Source organism: Desmodus rotundus, chromosome 2 (assembly GCF_022682495.2).
Source record: "Desmodus rotundus isolate HL8 chromosome 2, HLdesRot8A.1, whole genome shotgun sequence".
NCBI classification, from domain to species: domain Eukaryota; kingdom Metazoa; phylum Chordata; class Mammalia; order Chiroptera; family Phyllostomidae; genus Desmodus; species Desmodus rotundus.
In genome coordinates this window covers 99,419,366-99,446,191 of record NC_071388.1, presented here as the reverse complement: position 1 = coordinate 99,446,191, position 26,826 = coordinate 99,419,366, and the positions used below count along the sequence as shown (strand labels likewise).

The following is a 26,826-nucleotide window of genomic DNA, read 5'->3' as shown; positions in this document are numbered from 1 at the left end:
CCCCCCCATTTTTCCCTCCCACCTTCCCTCTGGTTACTGTCAATTTGTTCTTAATTTCAATGTCTCTGGTTACATTTTGCTTGCTTGTTGACTCTTTCATTTTTATGTAGTGTTCTTATTTGTCTCTTTTTATAGCCTTTGTCTTAAGTCTGTTTATTCAGATATAAGGTTTGCCACCCCAGCTTTCTTTTTTTTCTTGAATTAAAAAAATTAAAATACATTTTATTGCTTATGCTATTACAATTGTCCTATTTTCCCCCTTTTATTCCACTCCGCCCTGCATTTCCCTTCCTGCCCACATCCGCCACTCCTTAGTTCATGTCCATGGGTCATACATATAAGTTCTTTGGCTTCTACATTTCCTATACTATTTTTAACCTCCCCCTGTCAATTTTTTTCCTAACATTTATGTTAGTTATTCCCTGTACCTTTCCCCCCATTTTCTCCCCTCCCCTTCCCCGCTGATAACCCTCCATGTGACCTCCATTTCTGTCATTGTGTTCCTGCTTTAGTTGTTTGCTTAGTTTGCTTTTGTTTTTAGGTTCGGTTGTTGATAGTTGTGAGTTTGTGTCATTTTATTGTTCATATTTTTGATCTTCTTTTTCTTGGATAAGTCCCTTTCACATTTCATATAATAAGGGCTTGGTGATGATGAACTCCTTTAACTTGACCTTATCTGGGAAGCACTTTATCTGCCCTCCCATTCTAAATGAAAGCTTTGCTGGATAGACTAATCTTGGATGTAGGTCCTTGACTTTCATAACTTTGAGTACTTTTTTTCCAGTGCCTTCTTGCCTGCAAGGTTTCTCTTGAGAAATCAGCTGAGAGTCTAATGGGAACTCCTTTGTAGGTAACTCTCTCCTTTTCTCCTGCTGCTTTTAAGAGTCTCTCCTTATCTTTATTCTCAGGTAATGTAATTATGATGTGACTTGGTGTGTGCTTCCTTGGGTCCAACTTCTTTGGGACTTTCTGAGCTTCCTGGACTTCCTGGAAGTCTGTTTCCTTTGCCAGATTGGGGAAGTTCTCCTTCATTATTTGTTCAAATAAAATTTCAATTTCTTGGTCTTCCTCTTCTCTGTGGGGCACCCCTATGACTCAGATGTTGAAATGTTTAAAGATGTCCTGGAGGTTCCTAAGCCTCTCCTCATTTTTTTTTGAATTCTTGTTTCTTCATTCTTTTCTGGTTGAATGTTTATTTTTTCCTTCTGCCTCAAACCATTGATTTGAGTCCTGATTACCTTCCCTTCACTGTTGGTTCCCTGTACATTTTCCTTTATTTCACTTTTCATAGCCTTCACTTTTTCCTCTATTTTGTGATCATACTCAACCATTTCTGTGAGTATCCTGATGACCAGTGTTTTGAACTGTGCATCTGATAGGTTGGCTATCTCTTCATTGCTTAGTTGTATTTTTTCCAGGGCTTTGATCTGTTCTTTTATTTGGGCCATTTTTTTTCTGTCTCGGTGTGCTTGTTATGTAGTAAGGAGCAGAGTCTTAGGTATTCGCCAGGACTGGGCATCCAACGTCACTGCATGGTTGCACCATTCATGGTAGAGGGCTCTGAGAGAGAACAGTGCTCATTGCTCAGCTCTGGGCCAGCTTTCAGTCACTTCCCCTGCTACCCACAAGCAAATTGGGCCCTTCTGCTGCTGATTCCTGGGTGGGTGGGCTTGTATACATTCTAGGACCCTGTGGTTCTCTCCAATGAACTGTCCTATGAGGCTCTGAGTTTCTCCCACTGCCTCAACTGCCACAGGTCTTTTCAATCAGGGGTTTTGAGGCTGTATTTCCCTGCCTTGGAACTCTGGTTTGCACAGTCTATCTTGCTCCCCAGTTGTTCCTCCTGGTTTATCTCCACACAAATGTGGGACTGCCCACTCTGCCAACCGCCATCTCACCCAGTCTGCCAGCTACCTCCTTGCCCACCCCGGTCCTTCAGCTGCTGCTTTGTCAAGATTCCTCTCCACCTGGCTGCCCATCTCTGCCCCTCCTACCAGTGTGGATGAATGTTTCTTCTTTTGCTCTTTGGTTGTCAGACTTCCATACAGTTCGATTTTCTGTCAGTTCTGGTATTTTGTTGTTTTTAAATTTATTGTTTTTCTTCTTTTGGTTGTGCAAGGAGGCACAGTGTATCTATCTATGCCTCCATCTTAGCCAGAAGTGTTTTGTCTTGAATTTTTATGAGATTAGGTAAGCCAAACTGACAACATGCTAGGGAGCAAAATCTCAAAAGCTCCCCCTAGCTTCTTTTTTTCATTTCCATTTGCATGAAATATCTTTTTCCATACCTTTACTTTAGTCGGTATGTATCTTTTGTTCTGAGGTGGGTCTCTTGGAGACAGCGTATGTATAGATCTTGTTTTCTTATCCATTCAGCTTCCCTAGGGCTTTTGATTGGAGCATTTAAGCCACTTACATTTAAAGTGAGTATTGTTAGGTACAAATTTGTTGCCATTTTATTCTTTATGAGTATGTTACTGTTTTTTTCCTCCTTCTTCCTAAAGAAAACCCTTTATAATTTTTTGTAATACTGGTTTGGTGATAATAAACTCCCTTAGCTTTTTCTTGTCTGGGGAGGTCTTTATTACTCCTTCAATTTTAAATGATGGCATTGGTGAGTAAGGTAGTTTTGGTTGTAGGTCCTTTCTTTTCATCACTTTGAATACTTTATGTCAATCCCTTCTGGCCTGAAATGTTTTTTTTTTTTTTTTTGAGGAATCAGCTGATAATCTTATGGAAGCTCCCTTATAAGAGCTGATTCATTCCTCTGCTTCATTCAACCTACTGTTTACCTTCTAGTGTATTCTTCATTTTAGATATTGTAGCTGGTGGTTTATCATTGTTTATATATATTTTTTTCATGCTGTTTTAGTTTTCATTAAGTTTCTTGAGCATCCTTATAACCATTTTTTTAACTTCTATAACTGGTAAATTGCTTGTCTCCATTTCATTTAGCTACTTTTCTGGAGATTTCCCTTTTTATTTCCTTTGGGGTATGTTTGTTTGTCTTCCCATTTTGGCTGTGTCTCTGTGTTTGGCTCTATATCTTATACAGATCTGCTATGACTCCCACTCTTGGTAGGGTGGCCTCATGTTGTAGTTGTCATGTGTGACCCACCGGTACAATCTCCTTGATCACCTGATCTGGGTGTTCCAGCAGTGCCTATTGTGTGGGTTATGTGGGCCCTCCTATTGTATTTGAGTCTTGACTGTTATTGGCCTGTTGGTGGGTGGTTTTTACTCTCAAGCTGGCTAACTGTGAGATTTGACCTCCAACACAGATTATGAGCTGCTGTGCAGGTGCTGACCACATTAACCAGAATTTCCCTCAGCAACGTCTGGTGCCTGCTGAGATCTCCCCTTGGATATGCCACCTGTGAAGCTAATTGGATCCTTCTCTAATGCTGAAGCTGGCCACTGGGTGTGTTGATTCTTAAACCTCTTGGGAAGGACTCTGGCACAGGTCAATTCAGACATTGCCCTGTGGATGGCCCTGGGCAAACTTTTTGAAGCTACAAAGCAATTCACAGTTAGTGGCTTACTAACTGTGTGTTAGTAAGTTAGTGGCTGTCTGGCTGTGCATGGAAAGGACCAAGCTGTGCACCAAGGCCAGTTTCCACCAGCACTGAGTCTGAGGGAAGGTCAACAAAAGGCTCAAGGCACCCTGAGATCCACCTCCATTTGCCCCTGCCTGCCTCCACCTGCTGACTGCCTGTTAGGCTCAGTCACTGAAGTGGCCTCTGGCAGTACTCAAGTTGCATGACAAAGATTCTCAGTGAGTCACCAGGTAGCAACGAGTGGTGTTCACCAGATTGATACAGGTTCAATCTCTGTTGGTGTTGAGTCTGAGGTCACTCAGCAAAAGTCCCAGCACATACCAAGTCTACATGCTATCTGCTGGGTGCCTACAGATCTCTGTGGTGGGGTGGGGTCTCAGGAAGCCATCAGGGTGAAGCTAGCAGAGTTTTTGAGGCCCAAACAGACCAATATTTGACCATGTGAAGGGAGAGCTCTGCCCTGGTCTGCCATGTGAGGAGACAATGGCCCCTGTTCTAGAGCCACACAACTCAGTCTGTCCCAGATTCTGCCCAGAGCCTGAGCTCAGCAGGGCAGAATACAGGAGAGTCAAGAGGCTGGGGCTAGCAGATCTCCCTTGAGGACAAGTGCTGGTCAGGCTTGAGGAAAGAAGGGAAGATAGTCTCTGCCCCAGAGCCACACAGCTCAGTCATGATACCCCCTCAGTCTGCCCCAACTTCCATATCCCTCCCCAGGCAGCTGACTCCTCAGCAGGGTGTGAACTCCACAGGGTGGGGTGACAGGGAGTCTAGAGGGTGGGGCTATTGCATTTCCCCAGGCTGATGCCATAAGGAGGGGAGTGCTGCACCCAAGAAAGATGGTGTCTGCAGGTGGTATGGGAGAGGGACTCACACAGGGATCCTGGTGGCTGTTCCTTCAACTCTCTCCCTAGAGCCACAAACCCCAGTCTCTCCTCACACTACTATGGTCTGGTCCTCCCTTCCTCTGCCAGAGCCCAGGGTGAGGGGCTGAAAATGAGATTTTGTGTGTTGGCGTTTTAAGAGTGTGCCTGTGTTTCTAGCAGACTCTCATCTCTCCCTGCATGACAGAATCCCTGTTGATTTTCACAGCCAGATATCATGTGGGTGACTCTTCTTGGCTCTGGTGCTCTGGGCTGAGGACCCCATTGTGGAGTTGACACCCCATGTGGAACATTTGCAGCTACAATATCCCTCTGGGATCTCAGCTAGTTCCCATGGGAGTAGGGCCAGGCCTTATTGTCTCTCCATCCTTCCCACCAGTCTTGATGTGGCTTCTATAAAGTTTTGGTTATAAGACTTCTATTCAGCTTGTCTTCAGCTGGTTATTCAGGTTGATTGTTCTATATTTTAGTTGTAATTCCAGTTTAGTTCTGGGGGGAGAGGTGATTGTAGCTTCTACCTACTCTGCTGCCATCTTGGATCTGTCCTCTTTGATTTTTCTTAAAAAACCATTTCACCTTTTGTGTTATGCCTCTATTGATTTCCAGGATTTTAGAATGTCGTTTTTGGCAGTTTTGTCCAATTTAACATTGCTTCACCACTTCAGGAACTCTGCTTCCATCTCATTCTCTCACCATGCCAAGCTACTGAGAACTTCCTCTTGGAAATTATTAGTATTTAGATCTTAACAGGTTATGTGTATCAGAGATATTAAGTATGCCATAAGATAAAGTTTGTCTTGCAAAAGCATGTGTTTTTACAGGTAGGTCTTACTCATCTTTGTAGCCCCAGGTAAAAAGACTTGCATAATGCACAGTACATAATAGGACTCATACTATTTCCAAACTGTTTCTTTAATAGGATTCTTTCCCTCCCCCCACCAACCTGCTTGCATTGGAGACATCTCATAAAGTTAAACATGTGGAAAGCAATGAAATCATTATAATTGCTTCTATCAGGAAGAAATACCTGGTTACACAAGGAGTTTTTAAAAAACTTGAACTGAAGATGATTGGCATTATCTTTCAATAAAAGAGGAATAGAAATGGCAGTATTGGACCTGATGATTGCTAAGACTCTCAAGACCTTGGAAAGGAACAGAAAAGATGTAGTTAAAGTCAGTATACATTAGCCCATTCAACTGTGGTAACAAGCTACCTTAAGAGAATTTCTTTGAATCCTTCTTGAGTTACCAACCCACTTGATTATCTAATAAAAGTGATGACCCCAGTTGATGATCTAATAAAAATTGATACTTCTAAATTTTTCCTATTGAAGAATGATGGTTGCTCTATCCTCTATCCAGGTAAGGTAAAGTACAGTTCCTTCTATTCCTGAAGGGGTGTTGTATATTATCAAATGCTTTCTCTGCATCTATTGACCTTATGGTACAGGGATGTCAAACTCATTTTCACCGGGCCACATCAGCCTCATGATTGCCTTCAAAGGGCCAAATGTAATTTTAGGACTGTATAAATGTAACTACTCCTTAACCAGGGGCAAGGAGCTCAGTGCTGCTGCTGGGTAGCAATAAGGTGCTGGGCTGGATAAAACAAGGTGGAGGGCCAGATTCGGCCCATAGGCCTTGGGTTTGCCACCTGTGTTATAGTAGATTTTTTCTCTTTTGTTCTGTTAATGCAGTAGGCCACATTTATAAACTTTGTAACATTGGGTTATCATCATATTCCTGTAAATTCACTGCAAACTCTACTGGGTCATGATATGTTATATATTTTTTCACTGCTGGTCTAGCTTTGCTGATATTTTATTTAGGATTTGAGCATCTGTGCTTATAAATAAGATTGATCTACAATTGCATTTTTTTGCTTTACCCTTGTCTGATATTGTTGTCAAAATTTTATTAGCTTCATAAAATGAGTTTAGTAGCTTACCCTTTGGCTTATGTTTAGTCTGTGGGTGGCAAAATACCTGAAAATAACAGTGGCTGTATAACACTGAAATCAGTTTCTCAGATATTCATATCTGGGGAGGTGGTCCAAATTGAGATGGAACTCCACGTTCTTATAGTTCTTAAGAACTCATAGTTCTTAATGGTAGCATCTGGTTCCAGGAAGCAGGATTGAGGAAGGGATGATGAAGAGAGCAAAGGATCCTTGCAAACACTTCCTTAAAGGAAGGTTCCCAAACTCCATCACATAACACTGACACTTTCACTCCATTTCAAGGATTTAGTCATATGGCCACACTTAGCTGAATGAGAGGCTGGGAAATGTTTTTATTCTGGGTGGTCATGTGCCCAGGCAAAATTGATTTCTCTTGTTAAAGAAAAAGGGGGAGAACAAATATTGGGGTCCCCTAACAGTCTCTGCCATGCATCTTTTTCTGTTCTTCATAATGGTTAAAAATTAGGCTCAAGTCATACGGTGACTTACTGTAGAGCTGGCATCCACACCCAGGTTAGTTTTCCAAAATCTGCACTTTTCACTGTACCAAATCCTGCTTTATAGTAGTCAGTGATTAGTAGCATTCCACTCTCTGAACTCTCTTACTGCACACTTCTGCATCCCTCAGCTAAGAGAAATCTCACCACCAAAGGAGTGGGCTGAGGCAGTGACCAGAAGGATTCATTTTGCAAATAGCCAGCAAGTATCTTCAAGTCTTCCTAAGAGCTTCATCAAAGATGCCTATCCAATTTTGGCCAAGGAAGCCCATCTGTATTCAAAGTCCCCATTGAAGATGTCTCTTTTCCTTCTCATTTGTTGCAATACAAAAAGGAAATAATTATGGAGAGTATAGTATAGAGCAGAGGTGTCCTGTAACACAGGAATTTTTAAAACACACAATACTTGACTATTTAGTCAGGGGCATTGATCTCTTTTCCCTTAGAGTGTGTGTGTGTGTGCATACAACAGCCAACACCAAAAACCGCTTGGTGTGAATGAATCAAAATTATAGCTATTTTTGTTTTGTCAGATGGGCCAAAATTATTATATATTTTTTGGTGTGTCAGAATATTTTAGTAATTTGTTTATGTTTGCCATGAGATGAAAAAGGTTGAAAATCACTGGTGTAGGGGATGGAGCCCTGGGACCAGAGTCAGAACACTTGGATCTGAGTCGCAGCTCTCACACTGACCATCTGTCTGGTCTTGCAAGTAACCATTGTCTCCCTGAACCTCAGTGTCGTCAACTTTAAATGGGGGTATCGGATACACAGGTATTTAAAGGACCTCTAGCTCTCAAGTGCATCATTAGAAAGTAAATCAACACATTGATTAAGATATTATAATGCAATATTAATACTAGTTTGCATTTATATAGTATAATTCTGTTTATAGTATGCTTTTTCTTCCTTGATCTCATTAACAACTTTGTGAGCTATGTAGAGAAGTTATTAATACATTTTTCATAGTTAAATATGTATGGCATTTTTATGGTCATTTCTACAAAAAACATGGGATAAAAAGAGTGGACTAGATTCTAATATTTGTTGAGTGCCTATGTATGCTAGGTTTGAGGTATGTTTCTACGGAAAAATTAGATTTAATTTATAACTCTGTCAACTATCCCAGAAACATAAACGACTAAATTCATGATGATTCCCTGTTACTCACTTACCAGTGCTCAAACCCATGGTGTGTACAGGCTGGTAGAGGGCTTTAGGGTTATAGAAACCTATACAGGAAATAGTTTCCATGCAGAAAGGGAGACGAGATATACACCAATTAGAGACAATTATGTGCATTAATGGAGGTAGAAGATAACCTGGTTGATTCAGCAGCAGGAAATTAGTGGCAGTATAGCTGATTAATTTCGATTTCAGTCAGTTGAAACTTGTGATAATTTAGACAAGGGTATAATTAATGGACAGTTATATAGACTCTGGAGCCCCCAAATCTCTGTCTGGAAAAGGTCATAACATATTCATTATTGAGAACCCACCCTCTGAGGTAGAAGCTCTCAATGGCTCACACAATGTGGATAAGATTCACTATCTATTGGAGACCTTTGCGTGGGTAACTATCCTACATATTGGGAAGCAATGGAGTTGTAGCACTGATCAGAAACCCACTGACCTAAAGAGCATTTGGTAAAAAGATGAAGTTGCATCTTTGGTCATGTTATAAAAAGCAGTTCAAGACGCTCAAAGGTGATACTAGAAAGGCAAATACAAAGAGAAGCGTAGTGGGTCTTATCCAGGCCTCTTGGGAGAGTTAAAGAAGATGCCCCATCCAGTGTAGTTTCTACAGAGGACCTGGGTCATCAGCAGCCTGCTACATTTTGGAACACAACCACCATAGAATGGTCATCATTTCAGCATATCATGTGTGTTCTCCTGGAGTGCATGTTCACTGAGTGATGGGCTTCTGGTTATTAATCAGGCATTTAGATGCAGAGGTATTCAGGGGAGGGGATCCTGATCATGGTCACACACATTTTCCTATTTGTTACAGATCTCCCAAGGAGCAAAACAAAATGCCATTTTGGTTGACAGGTCACAGCCCTGAGCTGTTTGAATCACAAGGAACTACCTCTGCCTTGAGCGATATTTATGTTTGCTTAGATATTTTGCTCTGGTTGGAGACAGTATTAGTCAAAGAAACTAACCAACCAGGGAGTCAGATTTGTAAAGAATAAAATTATTTCAATGTAATAAGCATGGGGCACAGGTTCCAAGGATTCTCTGTACACTAAACACTCATGGATTTCCCAGGGAGCCCTGGTGATGCAGAGTGAGTGAGTTGAGGGAAGGGGCCTCATTTTTCTAAAGTCCTGTGGTAACAAGTCCAAGGCCCTCTGAAACCCAGCACAGTTTCCTGCCATGGTGGAGGCATCTGGTGTTTTGATGGAAAGCACATACCTCTCTGGAGAACCCACTCCACAGGATTTTCTCCTCATTGATGAAGAGCCTTTCTCCTTTCTTGGCATAAACGTTGTAATATCCGACTTCCTTAAACACAATGGAGCCATCCTCTGGGGAGAGGTGCCAGTTGATGATGGAATAGTTTCCCATCAAATCACCACATTCATCAAAAGTCACCTGTTCACCCATATTGTTGGTAAAGTTTAGGTGACGTAGGTGCTTCAGGACCTAAAGAGGAACAGAGATGAATATTCTGAGTACAAGCCACAGGGTTGCCACATATGGTTATGTAGGTTTTGCACTGTGCAAGGACAGTAAACTATCTTCTAACAAAGTGGAAGGAACATGACTTGAGGAAGAGATGCCTTTTTCTAATTTATACTAGGGTACTTGTATGTGCTAGCAGCAGCCCTGGTAAGCTAGGGGCTTTACGTGGTACTCACATTGTACCTGGGGTAGGAAATAGTTTTTTGAAATTAGGAAAGGAAAAGGGATACGTCTCACCAAAGGCCAAGACAAGGCTAGGGCAGGTACATGGTTGTCTGGTGGTGCCCCAGGAGGAGTGGGTTTGTAAGCCAGAGCCCATTCTTATTGTTTTCTGAGATGGGCTTTGGAGAAAGGGTGGAGGCACTGAGAGCTCTTGTAAACTGTACCATCTTCTCTATGCCACTGCTTCTGCGGAAGTGTCTTGCTACCAAAAATCACAGCAAGGGGAGTGGGAGGAAGAAATAAACGAGGCTGTGAATGGGGTCCTGTTGTAATAGTTATGGCCAGTCGTTAACTATTGTGGGTCACAAAGCCCTTGTAAAAAAAAAAAGTAAAGTAATAATTACTAAACCTTCCTAGTCATTTTGCTCCCTTTAAGGAACAATGCTAAATACTTTACATTCACTATCTAATCCAATCTTCACAACCAGTAGTACTATTATCCCATTTTATTGGTGGGGAAACTGAGGCACATAAAACAAAAGTATCTTTTCCAGGGCAACACAGCTTGCAGGGGGTGCAAAGCCTGTGCTCTGTTGGCTATGCTCTACAGCAGCATCGTGAGGCTCCTGGCTCTGCCTCCTGAATGCCCCAGACATGGGTCAAGAGGAGGCAGCCGGCACTCAGCCACTTATCTTTCATGCAGGATCTGCCCAGTGCCAGAGGTCAATGAGGCACCAAGAAAGGGAGACACAATTCAGCCTGTGAGTGCAGGGGTACTCACTTCCACTGCACCTCAAATCTAATCTAGCTAACTACGAAAAGGAAAATACACTGTGACCAGGTAACTTTTATTCCAGGAACGCAAGGTTAGTTTAACATTTGATTACACTAACATGCGACACAAGAGAAACCGTATGTTCATCTCTGTAGATACGGAAAAAGTATTTAAAACATCCAACCTCCATTCTGGTTTAAAACTCTCAGCAATCTAGGAATAAAAGGGAAATCCCTCAACCCTAGAAAGAGCATCTATGAAAAACCTACATTAATAACATCATACTTAATTGTGAAAGACTGCTTTCCCCCTAAGATCAGGAATAAGACAAGAATGCCTGTTCTCACTCTGGCTGTCCAACATTGTGCTGGAGGTTCCATCCAGAGCAACTGGACTGAGTCCGGCTGATTCACACTGAAAACATAGAGGTCTAAGTTCTACACTCAAACAAAAACAAAAAAGCAAACAAAGAACTTTCAAATCAAAGTGAAAGGATAAAGGATTCATTTTTTGAAAAACTTACCATTGACGATCATAAAAATTAAGGCTTTTATGTAATCTGTTGGAACTTAAACCTATATATATTGAAAACAAATTCCTGAAAACTATAGTATGGGTTAAAGGGTCAGCACAATTTTTCCCTTCGAGCTATAACTATAATCTATGTTCTTGTGTTCTGATTTAAAAAGAATAAACCTTCCAGGTTTAAACAAAAAGAAAAACAAGCAAGCAAACAGGGAACTATTAGCAAAATTTGTTTTAAAATGTGTTACATGGTTTTACTTAAGACATATCAGAAGACACATGGTACAGTAGACATATCATAAGAATTATGGTTTTCATTGGATAAAATGCTAACTTTCTCTTCATTAAGGAAAAAGAGGGATCTTAATTCTCTTGGGAAATATTTTCTTTGTGATTTTTAAAGAAAGCTGCAGCTAAATATTGTATTCTGTATGTCATGTTTTGATTAAGAGCATACATTTAATTTCTGGTCCTGGGGTGTCCAACCTCTGGCCCACAGGCCACATATGGCTCAGGATGGCTATGAACATAGCCTTACGCGAAATCATAAATTTACTTAAAATATGAGATTTTTTTGTGATTATGTGTCACCATGTATTTAATGTGTGGCACAAGACAACTCTTCTTCCAGTGTGGCCCAGAGACACCAAAAGGTTGGACACACCCCTGCAACACTCAAAATGTGGAACAAATTGATTATAAAACCTACTGCGTTGGAGAGGTAAAGGGAAGTTGGAGTCACCACAGCGCAAGGATGTTTTAGCAACAGCTGAGAGCTGCCTGAAGAGCAGGGCACACCCAAAAAGCAACCGTTCCATGTAAGAATGACGGCAGCAGTATGCCAGAAGATGAAGGGAGCAACATAAGGCTGAAATGAAGGACTGGAACTCTCTTAATACAGACAGAAACAAGAATTATTCCATTAGCTATAATAAATTAATTCAGACTAAGTGAAGGACCAACTTTTCTCCTCTTCCTTCTCTCCCTCCCCCTCCTCTTCTTCTTCCTCCTCCTTCTTCTTTTAATAAAAAAGGCCAAAATAAGTTTACAAAAGGTTCTTTTCTTCTTTTAGACATACTTATTGGTATGAATTAGGCTAATACATTGGTCCTGATAAAGGTTCTTAGGAAGCCTGTGTCAATTTTTAAAAATAGGAATTTAAAATTTAGTTGTTTCTTGATCTTTGTCTCAATAATCCTGAATATACTTGTAAAATTTTACCAAAACGGTGTCTTCCCTCTTCCCTTAGTCATTCAACTCATTGATAATGAAGAGGCCAATTTCAGACCAAATTTATTAAGTCAAAATTACTGCAGTTTTATTGTATGAAAATTTTCAGCCAGCTTCTCTAAGACCACTTACCTTCTCCCTTTCCTAGGTCCATGTCCACGTACTGTCCTTGTCATCCACTTAACCCCAGTCTTTGCTCGGTATTTGCCTTTGTCCCATTCTCTTCCTTTAGCTATTTGTTCACTCAACAAGTATTTATGAGCAACCAATATGGGCCAAACAAGCACGTTTTTTAGGGATAAGATATACAGTAGTGTTCAAGATGAACAGGTAGGTGTTCAAATACTCTGACATGGTTAGTTGTGTCCACTCGTACTTATTTGCACAGACTGTATTTCTTTTTGTGTTTGTGTGTGAACCAGAGTTCAGGACACTTGGTTTCCTCTGGTGAACACCTAGGGCTTAAGGCTATGGACCATAGTCTTCACTATGAAACCATTAGCTGACCTGGCTCACCTCTCAGGAGCTAGAGAGCATGTGCCCAGAGGGACAACTGGGCAAGGTTCTTCTAATTGTTACCTTGGCCTCATCAGGGAACAGACCACCTGGGGCAGAAGTTGCCTTTTTCACCGGCTAGCTATATGACTTTGGGGAAATCATTTTGGCCTCTCTGAGTCTTTCCTCACTTACAAGAGAATAATACTCAAGACTAATATTTACTGAGCACTTAGTATACATAGGCAGTATGCTAAACACCTTATACATTTTAACCAATGTTATCTTCATAATAAGTTTATAAGTTCCATTATTGCCATTTTTCAGGTGAAGAAATTGAGGCACAGTAAGTGGCTTCCCAAGGTTATAAAGTTATTAGGTAGCAGCTGGGATTTAAATCCAGTTAGTCTAGTTCTAGAGTCCAGACTCTCAACCATTACACTATATACTACCTACTCAGGTGTAGAAGTCAAATTAGATAGCCTGTCTATTAAGTTGTCCATCTCTAGTTACAACAGGTTAACTTGTGTAAAACTGAAGTTGACAAAATGAACATATTTAAAAAACAGGAAGGCAGACGCAAGTAAAAGGCTCATGGCAACCAAGAGGCCATAATCGGAGAAGTGGTGGAAACTGAATGACATCCGAATCTCCATAAGAGGCCTGTACTTTCCCACCCCAGGGGCTTTCCATTGTTTTGTATTTTAAATCAACTTTATTAAGGTATAGTTTACATAGAATAAACTATAAAACACACACACATTTTAAGATTGTAGTTCTGAGTTTTGGCAAATGTGTATGCCTGTGTAACTGCCACTACCATCATCCCAAAAGGTGCCCAGGGTCCCCCCTTCCAAGTCAGTCCCACCCTCACTTGCAGGCCTAGGCCACCACTGATCTGTCTTCTTTCATTAGAAGTAGAATATTGTAAATGGAACCACACAGTATGAACTCTTATTTTTCTTTCAGTCTGTATATTTTTTCCTCCAAGGAACAGATCCTTTCCACAAATCCTGTCCAGCCTTCAAGGCCCATCTTGAATGACATCTTTTATTTTCTTCTATACTTCAAATCCTAACCTGGATAGTACTATAGTGTTTCATCTTCACAGCAGGTACATCGATAAAATCACATGAGTATGAATTTTTTGAGTCAAAAATGTCACCTCATCCATTTATAATCAATTATTTGTTTACTAAGTCACATGTCTAAGTTATCTCATTAGACATCTTTACTATTTCTTTTGCCATGTTTACTTGCAAGTTTTGCATTTGAGCACCAAATTGCTGGCATAGTAACCATGCATAACAGGTAAGGTAGAATTGGAAACAATTTCACCCTTAAAAGCAATGGTAAGGAATCTTTAAATTGAGAGTTACTGACACATAGAAAAGTTACAAAAAATTGAGATATTTCCCCCAGAGAGAATTGTTCTTTTTTTTTAGAGTTTTAAAAAGAGAAACTAATAGCTTCCCTAAAAAAGAAAGTATAAGAAATTATACTGAGATTATAAATCAGTATAATACATTTCTAAATTATTTTATTTGATGAAGAATATATGGAAAAAAGAATGAATGAAGGGGAAGAGAAAAGAAAAAAGCTAATAAAATAACTTAAACATAGAAGATAATATACAAACACAAAGAGACTGACAGGCTCACAAAGAACACTAAACATTGAGGAAGACATGTAATAAAAGAGGTATAGCCCTGGCCAGGTAGCTCAGTTGGTTAGAGCATCGTCCCAATACACCAAGGTTGTGGGTTCCATCCCTGGTCAGGATACCTATGAGAATCAACAATGAATGCATACATGTGTCAATAAATTTTTAAAAATTTTAAGAAAAGAGGTACAAAAATGTATAATATGCACACACTTAGATGGTCACATATTTTCTTGTTATATTTTATGTGGTAATATTTCCATCTTGTGGCCTTTTAGGATATTTCTTCTAAAGGATTTTAAAGTCAAACTATTGCTCAGTATAAGCATAAATGGGAATCGCCCCTTGGCATGGGTCAAGTGGATTAAACCAAAGACTAGGGACTACAGTCCCCACTCCACTATTGTCTACAATTTCCACCTCTTACACATGGCATCACAACTTAGCACAGAAGATAAGTAGCATGGGATGCACAAAGCACCCCATTCACACAGATAAGGAACCTATTGCTTCTTGCCCATTTCCTGTGCTTAGAGTATAGGGAAAATCCTAGACCAATTCCCGTCTCTAACCTCAGCCCTATTTCCTGGCTCCATCTTCTCTATCTCCTTTGGTTCTCACCCCAAATCACCTCCCCTCTCCCAACCCCCAACTATACAAGCAATTTCTGGAAAGATCAATTTTGTTTGGCTTCTATTATTACCATGGTTCTGTCACCATGCATACCTGTTTGTTGTCTATTGAATGGTCTGTGTAAGGTAGAGGAAAGCAGGAAGTTTGTCTGGTGCACAATCATCCTGATAGAAGGAAGAGAGGGTTCTATACTGACTTACATGATGTTCCATTCAATTTGATTGTTGGGCGTGTGACCCAGGATCTTCCAATCAGATCCTAGAATACCCGGCCACAGTGTTTGTTTCAAGGTTGAACAATTCTCTGAAAAGGACTCTAGGTTGTGTTATCAGGTCAAATCAACCAGACTGCTACTTATCCACTCATTTATTCTACACATATTCAGGTGTCAGGTGTTCTGGACACAGTGCTGAACAATACAAACATGGTTCCTGCTCTCCTGAAGCTTAGATACTGTACAATGGAGGATTCAGAGTGAAGAGGGAGCTGACAAGCAGCATGAGGAGGGTTTGGGCATTGTTGTGGGGGTCAGGAGGAAATTGCGTGTTGTGTGCTCATAAATTACCTGTCAGTGTTACTTTTAAGGTATATGAGTTGGTTTGTTGATTAATTTTAGGGGGGATAGGTCAACAAAAGAAAATTGTAATTGACCTTACTATTTCAGGCAAATGATGGGCTGTGGAAGCTTAAGCTGGGTATATAAATGGAAAAAATGAGGAAGAAAGAATGGTCAGAAAGTGTGTGGGGGGGCATATGATTTGAAGACATTTTCAGGAGAAAGTGAATTTTGGAAGAGTTAAAAGTTTGTGGTGAACAATGATAGAAGAGACAAAAATTGATGGCTCTTTGGGTGTGGGATAGTGTCTTAGCAAAAATTCTATGCCAAAAGTAATTAGTGTTTTGTGTGGAGATGCCAGAAAGATTGGCTTATAAGGGAATTGAGAGAAGTCAGGGTGGAATTCCAGACTGAGATTCTTGGATTATATTGTTTAGATTGTATGGGTGATAGGTTTCCATGCAGGTCTTAATAATGAGTGTGAAGAATTGCTGGTTTGTCTTCTGAGACATGGCCAAGATCTTAAATTCTGGAATGCCCTCCCAACTGCCTGGAATCCTGAGGCTCAAAGGAGGCTTACAGCAAGCACTCATCACATTTTGGCTAATGCCTACATGTTATTCCTCCTCAGAGCTCTGACCTTGTTTTCCTGTTTCCTCTCCTGGGTGAATTGCGCCAGACTGTGTTTCAGTCAGGAGGTCACAGCTTTACGTGTATGAAGGTCAGCTGAGGTGTCTGGTTAGTAGGCACTTTATTTTGGCTGCTTTGCTTCTCTTACCTCCTCCTTTTGGTAATAGCATCCTGAATTTAATTTGGGGGATCCGTTCCCTGCCTAAGTCTATGTAGTTTGGGAGGACTCTACTCCTAGCTTCAGGGATGAATACGTGGCCCTGGACTGGTCAATCAATGTGAAGTATGGGATTTTTACAGGAGATCCTGGGAAGTAAGGAGTTTAGGAACCCAAAGCTTCTGCAGAGGCTGAAAACTGTTAATCCTGAGGAATAAATAACAGAGAGATGGAGATGAAAGCATCTATTGTACTTGGAATGCTTCTGAGATTTTCAGTGTTATGAGCTACTAATAATGTTCCTTCTTCTGTTTAAGCAGGTTGGTTTGGGTTTTCTATAGTGTGCAACTAAAAGTCTCTATTTGATGATAGCCCGATTCTTGCTTTTTTTCTCTCTATGTCCAGGCTTTGATCTTGACCATATGGATCTTATTTTCTTGTCTGGGAGAAGATTCACTGAAGAGAAGAACTGTCAGGCTACCCACTGGAAGCCTCTTTTCCCTTCAATCCCACCCTGGTTCTATAGGCTTTCAAAGGCTGGGTTCCTCTTTCCAGAGGACATGTAAAGGAAGAGAGAAAACACAATAGTATTTACTCAAAGATTGTCCCTTCATTCCTTCTTCTTGAAACTCCACAACTTAGCCGCATGGCCGTTGAAGTCTTTTTGGTTTTTGACCTTCATCGGAGTTCCTCTTTCTTTGACAGGGTTGAGGGTGTGGGTGGGGTGAGTGCAGTGCAAGGAAGGAAACTTTAAGGACCTCATAGAGATTAGAAACTTTAGCCAATAATGATGCCTGAGAGAGATTTTCCCCACACCAGAACAACTAAATACTTGCAGGTCCTGACTCATTCTGCCAAGTCTGGACAGTCACTCCTTATCCCCCGAGAATCTCTAAAATAACTGACACAGGTTGTACATTCTTCGTTTCTTGGTGTCTTTTCCCAAGGGTCTATGGTGGTTGGGTTCTGTATACAAGCTATTTTAGTTATTTTTTGCCTAACTGATTAATTGATTAGAGGCATATTGAAATCTGACTATAATAATCTCCATCTGTTTAGAGCTTAAAAATTTACAGATGACTTTCACATATATCATCTCATTTCATCTTCAGAAGAACCTACAGTGGAAAGTCGGCTAGAGCTTAGGGTCATTTTACAGAAAAAGAAACTGTCTTAGAGCAGCAGCAGCTTGCCTAAGCAGATGCAGTTAGAGAATTCGGGAGCTAGAGCTGAAGCTGGAGGTTGGGTCATTCAACTAAATTCAGGGACTCCCTCCCCACCTCCTATCATTCAATCTCCCCCGGTCAGCCTGGAACTAAGGAAAATGCAAAAGGAGTGTAAAGCATTATCTGATTTAAAAATCAGGGTACATTTATCTATCAACAGGCACCTAGGTTGCTTCCATATCTTGACTACTATAAATAATGCCACATTGAACATAAAAGTGCATATATATTTTTTTGAATTGGTGTTTTTGTTTTTTTCAAGCAAAGAGGATGTGGTATATAATTATATACAATGGAGTATTACTCAGCAATAAAAAAGAATGAAATCCTGACATTTGCAATAACATGGAGAGTCCTAGAGAATATTACGCTAAGTGAACTGAGTCAGACAGAAAAAGACAAATACAGTATGGTTTCACTCATATGTGGAATATTAAAAACACAGACAAACAAAAATCGACTCACAGATATCAAACTGATGGTTGCCAGAGGGTTGGGGGAGTGGAGGGATGGGTGAAAGGTGAAGGGGAATATAGATGATTACTAGTGTGGTGATCACATTCCAAGGTATATAAATGTAGAACCACTATATTATATACCTGAAACTAATATGATATAGTATACAACTATACTGAAATAAAAATAAAATAAAAGATAAAAATCAAGATACGTATACAAGACATGAATGGCTATGTAAGATGTGAGGCCAGACTTTTATCTTCAGTTCTATAAAATGAAAAGATTAGGATCTCTCTTTTATGTGTTCCCAAAAAAAATATGAACACTAGACTAAACTATAAAATGAGCGTTGCAATTCCATTTAAGTTCTGATTATTTTCTATTGTAACTATTTTAATGCTTCTTTTTGAAATATCCAATATCAAATCATTTTAAGGCAAGTTGTTTCTGTGTCTTTGATTTGCTTGTGTCCTAGGCTTAGTTGGCCTGTCGGGTGGTCCAGCTCATTATACTTTGAGTAATATAATGGTAAAAGTGGTGACTAAACACCATAACACTAACTTTATGTCCAATAGCATATGGAACATAATAGATACTCAACAAATAATTGTTATTCATAAGGGAACAGTATCTTTAACTTAAAGCATTAGAAAAACATCCTCCACTCAGTACTAAATCTGTCCCAGGATATTAAAAATCTTTTAGGGGCCATAGTCTAGTGATGTTCTGAACCACTAGGCTAAAGAACAGTTGGGCTAAGGCTTTGAACAGATAATCAAATTAAATTACCATCAGTTGTTCAGAAGTCAGTTGCTCAGATGTTTGAATCCAAAGCTACATTTAGTGACCTTATTTAGATCTTGTCTTTTTTAGGTTACCATTTTCTCTGTCTTGCCTGAATCAACCCAAGTCTGCTTTACTACACAGAGAACTTCTATCTAAGTGAAGGATGTACCTGCCAAGCCTCAACCTTCTTGATGTCAGCACAGGAACCATTGGTGAAGAGCCCTCTCCCAGGTAAGCAGGTATATATATCTTGCAGGGCGTGAGCAATGGAGTAGACTGCTAAGTAGACATTGTAGGATATCCGTAAGTGTGTGTAGTCCATGTAAGGGGTCTCAACACTGCTGATGTTCTCATCCCCTGTACAGAGAGGTCGGAAGGCAGTGGAGCTGTTGCTCATCTGGCCACCACCTTGACCTCTCAGGAAGGTGTCCATGGGTAAAGGTCCTTTAGCACCTTCTTGGAGGTGGCAGTTAAATGTTTCTTCCCAAAACTCCTTGGCAAAACCATTGTGGACAGACTTCCTGGGATGGACTTTCTGCAAGAATTCCCGGAAACCGGGGATCTGCCCAGCCTTCAGAGCAAATCCAATGGTGCCTCCGACCACATGGAAGTACTCGGGCATGGCGATCAAAGAAGAGCTAGCCCAGGCCTCACTGGCCAGCCAGATCCTGCCTGTGATATTGCGCCGAACAATCTCCTTGATGAGAGGTTCAAGGTCTGGGCCACTGGAGAAAACGACGATGACTTTGGCTGTGGAATTCTGGATTACCTCTACTACGTGCTGGATCTCTTCTTCATCAGAGTACTGGGAAATGAGCTCGCTGAAGTCAATGCAGATGTCCCTCTCCTCAGCTTCTTCTCGGAACTTCTCGATCCCTGGCCGGCCATAGTCATCATCAGCAGCAATGGTGCCCACCCAGTTCCAGCGGAAATATTCGATAATGTCTGCCATGGCAGTGGCCTGGTGTTCATCGTTGGGAATGGTACGGAGGAAGGACTTGAACTGATTTTTATTGCTGAGGAGTCTGCTGGAGGAGGCATAACTGACCTGGAAAGAATATAGAACACAATGAATGAATGAGGGGGGTGCTGGCTGATCCTCAAGGCTGTGTGGAGGTGGCTTGTTGAGCATGTATTAACATAACTTATCAAACCTGTCCTTCGCTGCAGACACGATAAAAGGGTGAAGACAGCTAGAATCTGTTCCTTTCCAGTGTGAATATCCAAGCACCTGTCAATCTATCAGGGAGCATTCTAATGCCCAGTGAGTGGGTCTTCACAATTCTACCTTCAAACACAGGTCTGGCCATAAAGTCAATCCAACAATAGTAGGGTCTATTTATTCTTTCTGGGAGAGTGTATATGCACTGTTCCATAGTTTCTGCTAACCTTCTCTGTACTGCCTCATGGGTTATAATATACCCACGTACACATCTGCTGACTGTTGGGTCCCGGTTCTAATGTTAACATTTCAGCTTCCCCTTTACTGTGATGAACACTTTGTCCATGACTCACTTCTGGAAGGTATAGGTTCCCGTTGGGTTATGAACCTAAATCTCTTCAGAAGAGCCCCAAGGGGTTCCCCTTTCCTAGTCTGCCTAGTTTCTCTCTTCCCATCTGTTTCCAGTTTCCAGCTCTTCACTCTCTTTTCTCCCCCATTCCCCCTCTGCTTCCCCCACAGTACTTTAGATAAAAGTACCCTCCATTGCAGTCATTTCTAGGAACTGTTTATCTTTTAGGCTCAATTAGCCATTAGGTTTTTGAGGCTCAATTCCCCTGCACCGAAGTAACAATGGCATACATCATTAAATATAGCCAGGAAAGCATCCTGTCCTCTCCTGGCTTCTCAGAGGGTTCAACTGACAGGCTTTTGATGAGAGTCTCTAAAACCTAGAGAGGCTGAAAAGGAACCCCAAAGGAGCTGCCCTGCTGTTTCCACTTTCTCAGACATAGCCAGTTCTACATTTGAGCATGAGTGTGGGCCACCAAGGGAAGAAAGCTTTACCTTGACAGTATAAGATCATTTCCTGAAGTATCTGAATATGGGGTAAAGCATTTCTCAGTACAGAGCTTCTCAACTTTTTTTCCCACATTGTGGCAAACATAGAAGTTGGAGTCAATGGAAGAGGCTGACCACCCTGGGAGGGGATGCTCTGACCCCCCTCAGCCCCACCCAGCCATCCCAAACTTTGAGGGATCAGTATCTGGCAGGTGTGGCCCAATCTGAAGCACTCCTGTGCATCCTAGCTCACTGGTTAGGAAGTTCCGAGTTACCAGACCATTTCTTCTGAAGAGCAAAGCATTTTTATACTTCACGGAATTTCTTCTCAGTAATGAGGGATTTTGATATCACTTATTCTCCAGTTATCTAGAGAGATTTTTAAAGTTCTTAAGAATACAAAGTTAAAGAAATTTGAGGGAATACCTTTTTCAATATTTATCACCAATTGAAACAACTTCTATATTCAGTGTTTTAAAATGATTTTTTCCAATATGTTCTTTCTTCTTAATGAACAGTTTTTATATCAGAAACATAAAATACATTGTCTATGAAAGAACTGGGCCAACCTTGCTAAAGGACAGGCTTTTTTTTTTTTTTACATAAAAGCTTTGAATTTGGAAGTTATAATATGAACTTGACAATTTTTTTCTTTGATCAGAATAAGCCCCTTCTTGCTCTACTCTGGGAGTTAATGAGGTAGTTAGATGAAATAATTTGTTGAGATGTTACTGTTTTTAAGAAAGCTCTATTAGTAGACCCAACCAATGGGCTCTGGATCAGGGTTTTGCAAATGAAAAACCTAGCTGGGCGTTTTCTAGATCTATCCATTATTACTTACTTCTTGGTTGTTTGAAAACTGGGCCAAAAAAGGTTTTAAAGGGGTAAAAAAAATATTCCCCCATGTGTTCGGCGGCAAATACCACTTTGTACCCCCTCCCCCTAAAAAAACCTTAAAAACATACTTTTTTTTTTATTGTAAAAGGGGAGAATTTCATGGGTGATTCAGAAAACCGTCCTAACTACAATTACGACGGTTAGAGTAGTCTAGCTGGTCTGCTTGTTTCATCCACATGGTGGCGCGAGTGGCCTAGAAATGCCACTGACCCCGCCCTACAGAGCTGCAGTTCCCAACCCTGCCGCACTTTGGAATTGCCTGGGACAACTAAGTAAAAAACATTTATTTTAAAAAAAGAAAAGAAAAAGAATGGCTTTGGGAGCTTTCAAAATTCCCAACGCCCAAGCTGCATCTCATATCAACGAAACCAGGATCTCTGGGGAATAAGACCCAGGCATCAGTATTTTTAAAACTCCCCAACTGATCCCAACAGGCAGCCACAGCAGAGAGACAGAGCTGTAGATAACACTGACACCCGAGCAGTGACAGGTGATTACTAGGCTTAGTGTGGTGACCACATTGTAAGGTATAAAAAATGTAGAACCACTATATCGTATACCTGAAACTAATATAATATTGTATAGCAACTATACTTAAATAAAAATAAAATAAAACAAAACAAAAAAGAAATATCAAGGTACATATGCAAGACATGAATGACTATGTAAGATGTGAGGCCAGACTTTTATCTTCAGAAGTTATATAAAATGAAAAGATAATGATGTCTCTCTATGTGTAATTAAAAAAGTACAAAACTAGGCTGAACTATAAAATGAGTGTTGGAATTCCACTTAAGTTCTGATTGTGTTCTATTGTAACTGTTTCTGATACTGATAATCATTCTAGTCTTCTTAGCACTTTTAAAATTTAAATTAAGTTTAACGTTATCTTTCATTCAAACCACAAAAAATTAAAATCTTGCCCTTCATGCTCTCTCTTGATGACAACACCTTATACCTGTCAGCCGTGGGATAACTGTACTGAAAATAATACTGCACAGTATTCCAAATTTACAAACTGCATATTTGCATCTTGCCCAACACATTCACTGATGTGGGCTTTGTTAGACCATTTTTAGCCCAAAAGTTATAGAGCCAGGGCTTCCCCGTGGGAAACACCTTTAATTCCCTGAAGTAAGGATTCGGGAAATGATGACAAGACTTTCTCAGTTGTCACGTGTACATAAAAGGATAATGGCTATCACCAAGCTAACAAAGACCTCACAACATAGAAATGTGAATTTATCAAAGGTACTTTATAAATTTTAAGTATTAGACATGAAAAAATAAATTTAAATTTGATTTATTAAATGACTTATAATTTAATTTAAAAATTGATGTAAGGAACGTATCACAATTGAGCTGATTCTCCCATCCATGGACATTTAGGTTGTTTCCAATTTTTCGCTATTATAAAGTGAGGTCATAGATCTATAAATAATAACATGAAAAAAGCTTTGCTCTATAGGGTTACGGGGGAAAATCAGGTTATAAAATGGCATTTAGAGTTTGCTGGGGGGGTTTTGGTGAAAAAATATGCAACTTTGAACAAATGTTAATAAAAGCACTTGCTTCAGTGAATGTGCAATGCACTGAAAATGCAGACATCTCCCCGCCTGGGCTGAGTTCCTGCAAGGTAGAGCCTTCTTCATGTGCACTCTATAAATAGTTGTTGAATGAAACAGAATATTTTCTATTTCTAGAATGTGCAACATAGTAACTAAGTTCCTGTTTTGTGAGAAAATACGCTTTGCTTCCCTCTGAGCTAAATTTTCAACCAGATGGTTGATAGGCAGAGCTGTTTAAGGGAATGGGATTAGGGACATATTTGGGGTTTGAAAGAATGGATTTACATCATATGGTCTCATTTCTTTTAGTAAAGGCAGAAAAAAGGTCATTTGTTAAAGGAATAGAGTGGGAAATAAAGTACTGAACACTTTGGGGAAAAAGCTTTATGCAAGGCATAAAATAAGTAAATAAAAGGTATACATAAAGTTTTATATAAGGTATATTTAAATGAATTTTTGAAGAGTTGTGAAGGTCTAGTTGATGTTGACATTGTGGGTCTGAGAAATCCCAAATGGTCATGATCCAGGGTCCCAGCTCATTTAAAGGTCTTTTCTGCCCATGTAAAGCCAGAGAGAGGAAAAGAGCAAACTCTATGGACACTGGGCACAGCAGTCCTCCAAGCCTGGTTCTCCTGACCCCAGCCCACGCTGCCCCAGCTTAGAAGGCCCGGCTACCTGGGGAATGTAGAAGAGCCCCAGCAGGTTTGCCACTGCAGTGGAGATGCCGGAGCCAGTTGCCCCCACCACAGCAATGGTAGAGGGGATGTGCTGTGAGCAGTTGCAGAACTCATCAAGGTTCAAAGAATCAATTTTGTTCTGGGCCACAAAACTCAGGGTGGCCTCCAAGGCTTTGGAAACGGTGTTGCAAGTGTCGAATATCCTGTATCCCAGCGTCATGTTGGGAAGAAGGACCGGGCTGCTGTTTATTTCCTCTATGGCAAATATCATGGCTTGTAACCAGCGAAACCCCCGGAAATTATACCTGGAAGAAAGAAGTAGTGGAAGAAACGTAAGGACTGAGCAAAGCTGGGTTGTTAATTTCTGGTTTCATGACAGTGTGTTCTTTGAGACTCAAGGTCCTCTCTGTAAATGGGGATGACACCTTCATAGAGTGGCTGCAAACAGGAGGTAATTATGCAAAATTCTCAGCATGGTGCCTCACAGTTAGGGAGCAATGAAAATGAAGACTTATTAGTCTCATGCAGCAAAGAATTTGAATTAGTTGATGTGAGGTACTTTAGTAAATACAGAGATTTAAAAAGAAAAAGGACTAGGGAAAATAAAAATAGATTAGGATTTTAACATGTGAGAGCCCAAGAATAACCTTCGATTTGCAAAGTCACACATTTAGAGCATGACAGTCTGTGGAGGTCAAAGGGGAAAGGGAAACAAGTAATCTCATCTTTGTGAACAAACAAACAAACAAATGTTATGTACAGGAAGACTGGTGGCAAACTGGTTGTTTCTGGGTGGTGGAATCTGAGTTTTAAAATTGTGTTCTTTTGACTTATTTATATTTTCTATTTTAAAAACTGAGCATGGATTGCTTTTTAAAGAACATGGTTTTAAATAAAAATCAAGCAAATTAACACAGAGAAATAGGATCTGTGACATAGTTTTACTCTCCGAGAACTTGCTCCGAGTCAGGGCTCTATAAATGTGCTGAGTCAGTGTATCAGGGCCCAAAGCAGCTCCACAGGTTCTCTCTTTACATCCCGGGTTGTCCTACTTGAACTCCATGACAGGAGGGGAGAAACACAATCTGTTCTACCCACTGTATCATTTAGGGTCCTAATGACCCTGATCTAACTTTTATTTTATTTATTTGTTTATTTATTTATTTATTTATTTATTTATTTTGTTAAACATTTTTTATTGTTGTTCAGTTACAGTTGTCTGCATTTTCTCCCCACCCTTCCACCCCTGATTTAACTTTTAATGTGATCTTTTCTTAGTCCTTTTCTTTATGTTTTTGGTATTTAATTATATGTTTAAAACCTGCAAAGTTATTAAGAGATATAGATTTGTTTAATATATAAAACATCTATACTGCTAAACTAATTTTGTTATCTTTGTTTAATATAATTAAAAATATATATTATTTAAGGCCAAGCTTCTTTCTTAATCTTGAGTATACATGTGGCCCGTGCACAACTGTCCGGCGGGGAACAACAAACAGGGTATTTGTCACATGGGTTCTGTGAGGGATATAATCAGGGTCAGTGAAATTCTACACTCAGTTTTTCTGCCTTCATAAGAAAAATGTGAAAATGTTATCTAATTTGTGAGTTCTCATTAGAACTGAAACAGAAATCTAGTTTCGTTGGGACAATCCTAGTTTTAATTTTCATCTTCCAGCTTCTAGGAAGACCAAGGAACAGTGCTGGATCGCTTTGGAAGTTGTAGACCTCATAAGGAAAGTGTTATTCTCTCTTAGAAGATGGGTCCAGACTTGGGGCGCAGTAATGGTCCCTGACGTCCAGATTAAGAAAGGTGATACACAGCCCACTGGACTCTGCAAATCCCATTGCAGGGAACTGTGCCTAGTTTATGGATTTTTCTACTCCGTATCACTGACGTTTTACCTTTGGAAAAAATTCTTTAAAAAAGTCAGGGAGAGGGAATAATAAGCTTCAGCATGATTTCAAATCACCACTTTTGAAAAGAGAGAACCAAGTTTGAAAAAAATTGTTTTGGGTTTTGTACGGCTTTACTCCACCCACCAGAAGAGAAGAGACTCTTTGACTTGGCTCCTTTCCTTACCTGATACATTCCACAGACTCTGGCCTTGACTTCAGATCTTGATCTTTGGCTGCTACTCCGAAATGAATAGGAAAGAGTCCCCCCAGGATAATGTCCCCTTTCTTCTGGGCTCGCTGGTCGGGCCCGTAGGCAGAAGTGTGCCAGGTAAATGCCAAGAGGATCAAACAGCCACTATAAAGCGCCATAGTTGTTTTCTCTCCAGGGAGAGAGACAAGAAGTGCTGGAGGTTTGGGGGCCCCAAGAACGTTCCCCCTTGGTGCAGTTCACTCCCTGTGGTGGGGGCACATGTCTACAGAGAGATTAATAACAGGATGGAAGTTGTGGTGTTTGAATTCCCGGTTTTGCCTTCTTCATTGTGGACTAGTGAGGGGGATGGCTCTTCGGTCTTTAGATGCCACATCATGTAGAGACTGTCTGTGACACTTTCTAAAAGAAGAGAGAGACAAAATGAATTCGACTGAGCCTAAATCCCATCTTGTCATGATGACTGCAACATGTGGCTCAGGATTTCTATTTAGAGAGGCTGAAGGGTAGCGGGTGGGGAAGGCTTGGCTCAGGGTCTCATTTTTGTAGCACTTCATGTAAGATACAGAAAACTTCATTTGCTCATGTGGGAGGAGGACTGTGCTCAGTTGTAAGGGCCACGTTTTAAAGAGACCACTGGTAAGCGAAAGCCTTCCTGAAGTTGCCACTGGATTTTAATTCATTTATTCTT

General features: G+C 40.5%; 1 protein-coding gene across 7 annotated transcripts in view; it reads right to left on the bottom strand.

Annotated features, from left to right (window-relative positions):
* Positions 1–26,826, bottom strand: part of CASR (calcium sensing receptor) — a 103,447-nt gene that overhangs the window by 16,409 nt on the left and 60,212 nt on the right. For all 7 annotated transcript variants that reach the window (XM_053918428.1, XM_053918425.2, XM_053918427.2 and 4 more), the window contains 4 exons: positions 26,112–26,537; positions 24,024–24,330; positions 19,054–19,932; positions 9,318–9,548 (listed from right to left, as the gene is read on the bottom strand). In XM_053918428.1, the coding sequence (XP_053774403.1) occupies positions 9,318–9,548; positions 19,054–19,932; positions 24,024–24,330; positions 26,112–26,296 (1,602 nt within the window). In that variant the 5' untranslated portion in view covers positions 26,297–26,537. The remainder of the gene's footprint in view (positions 1–9,317; positions 9,549–19,053; positions 19,933–24,023; positions 24,331–26,111; positions 26,538–26,826) is intronic.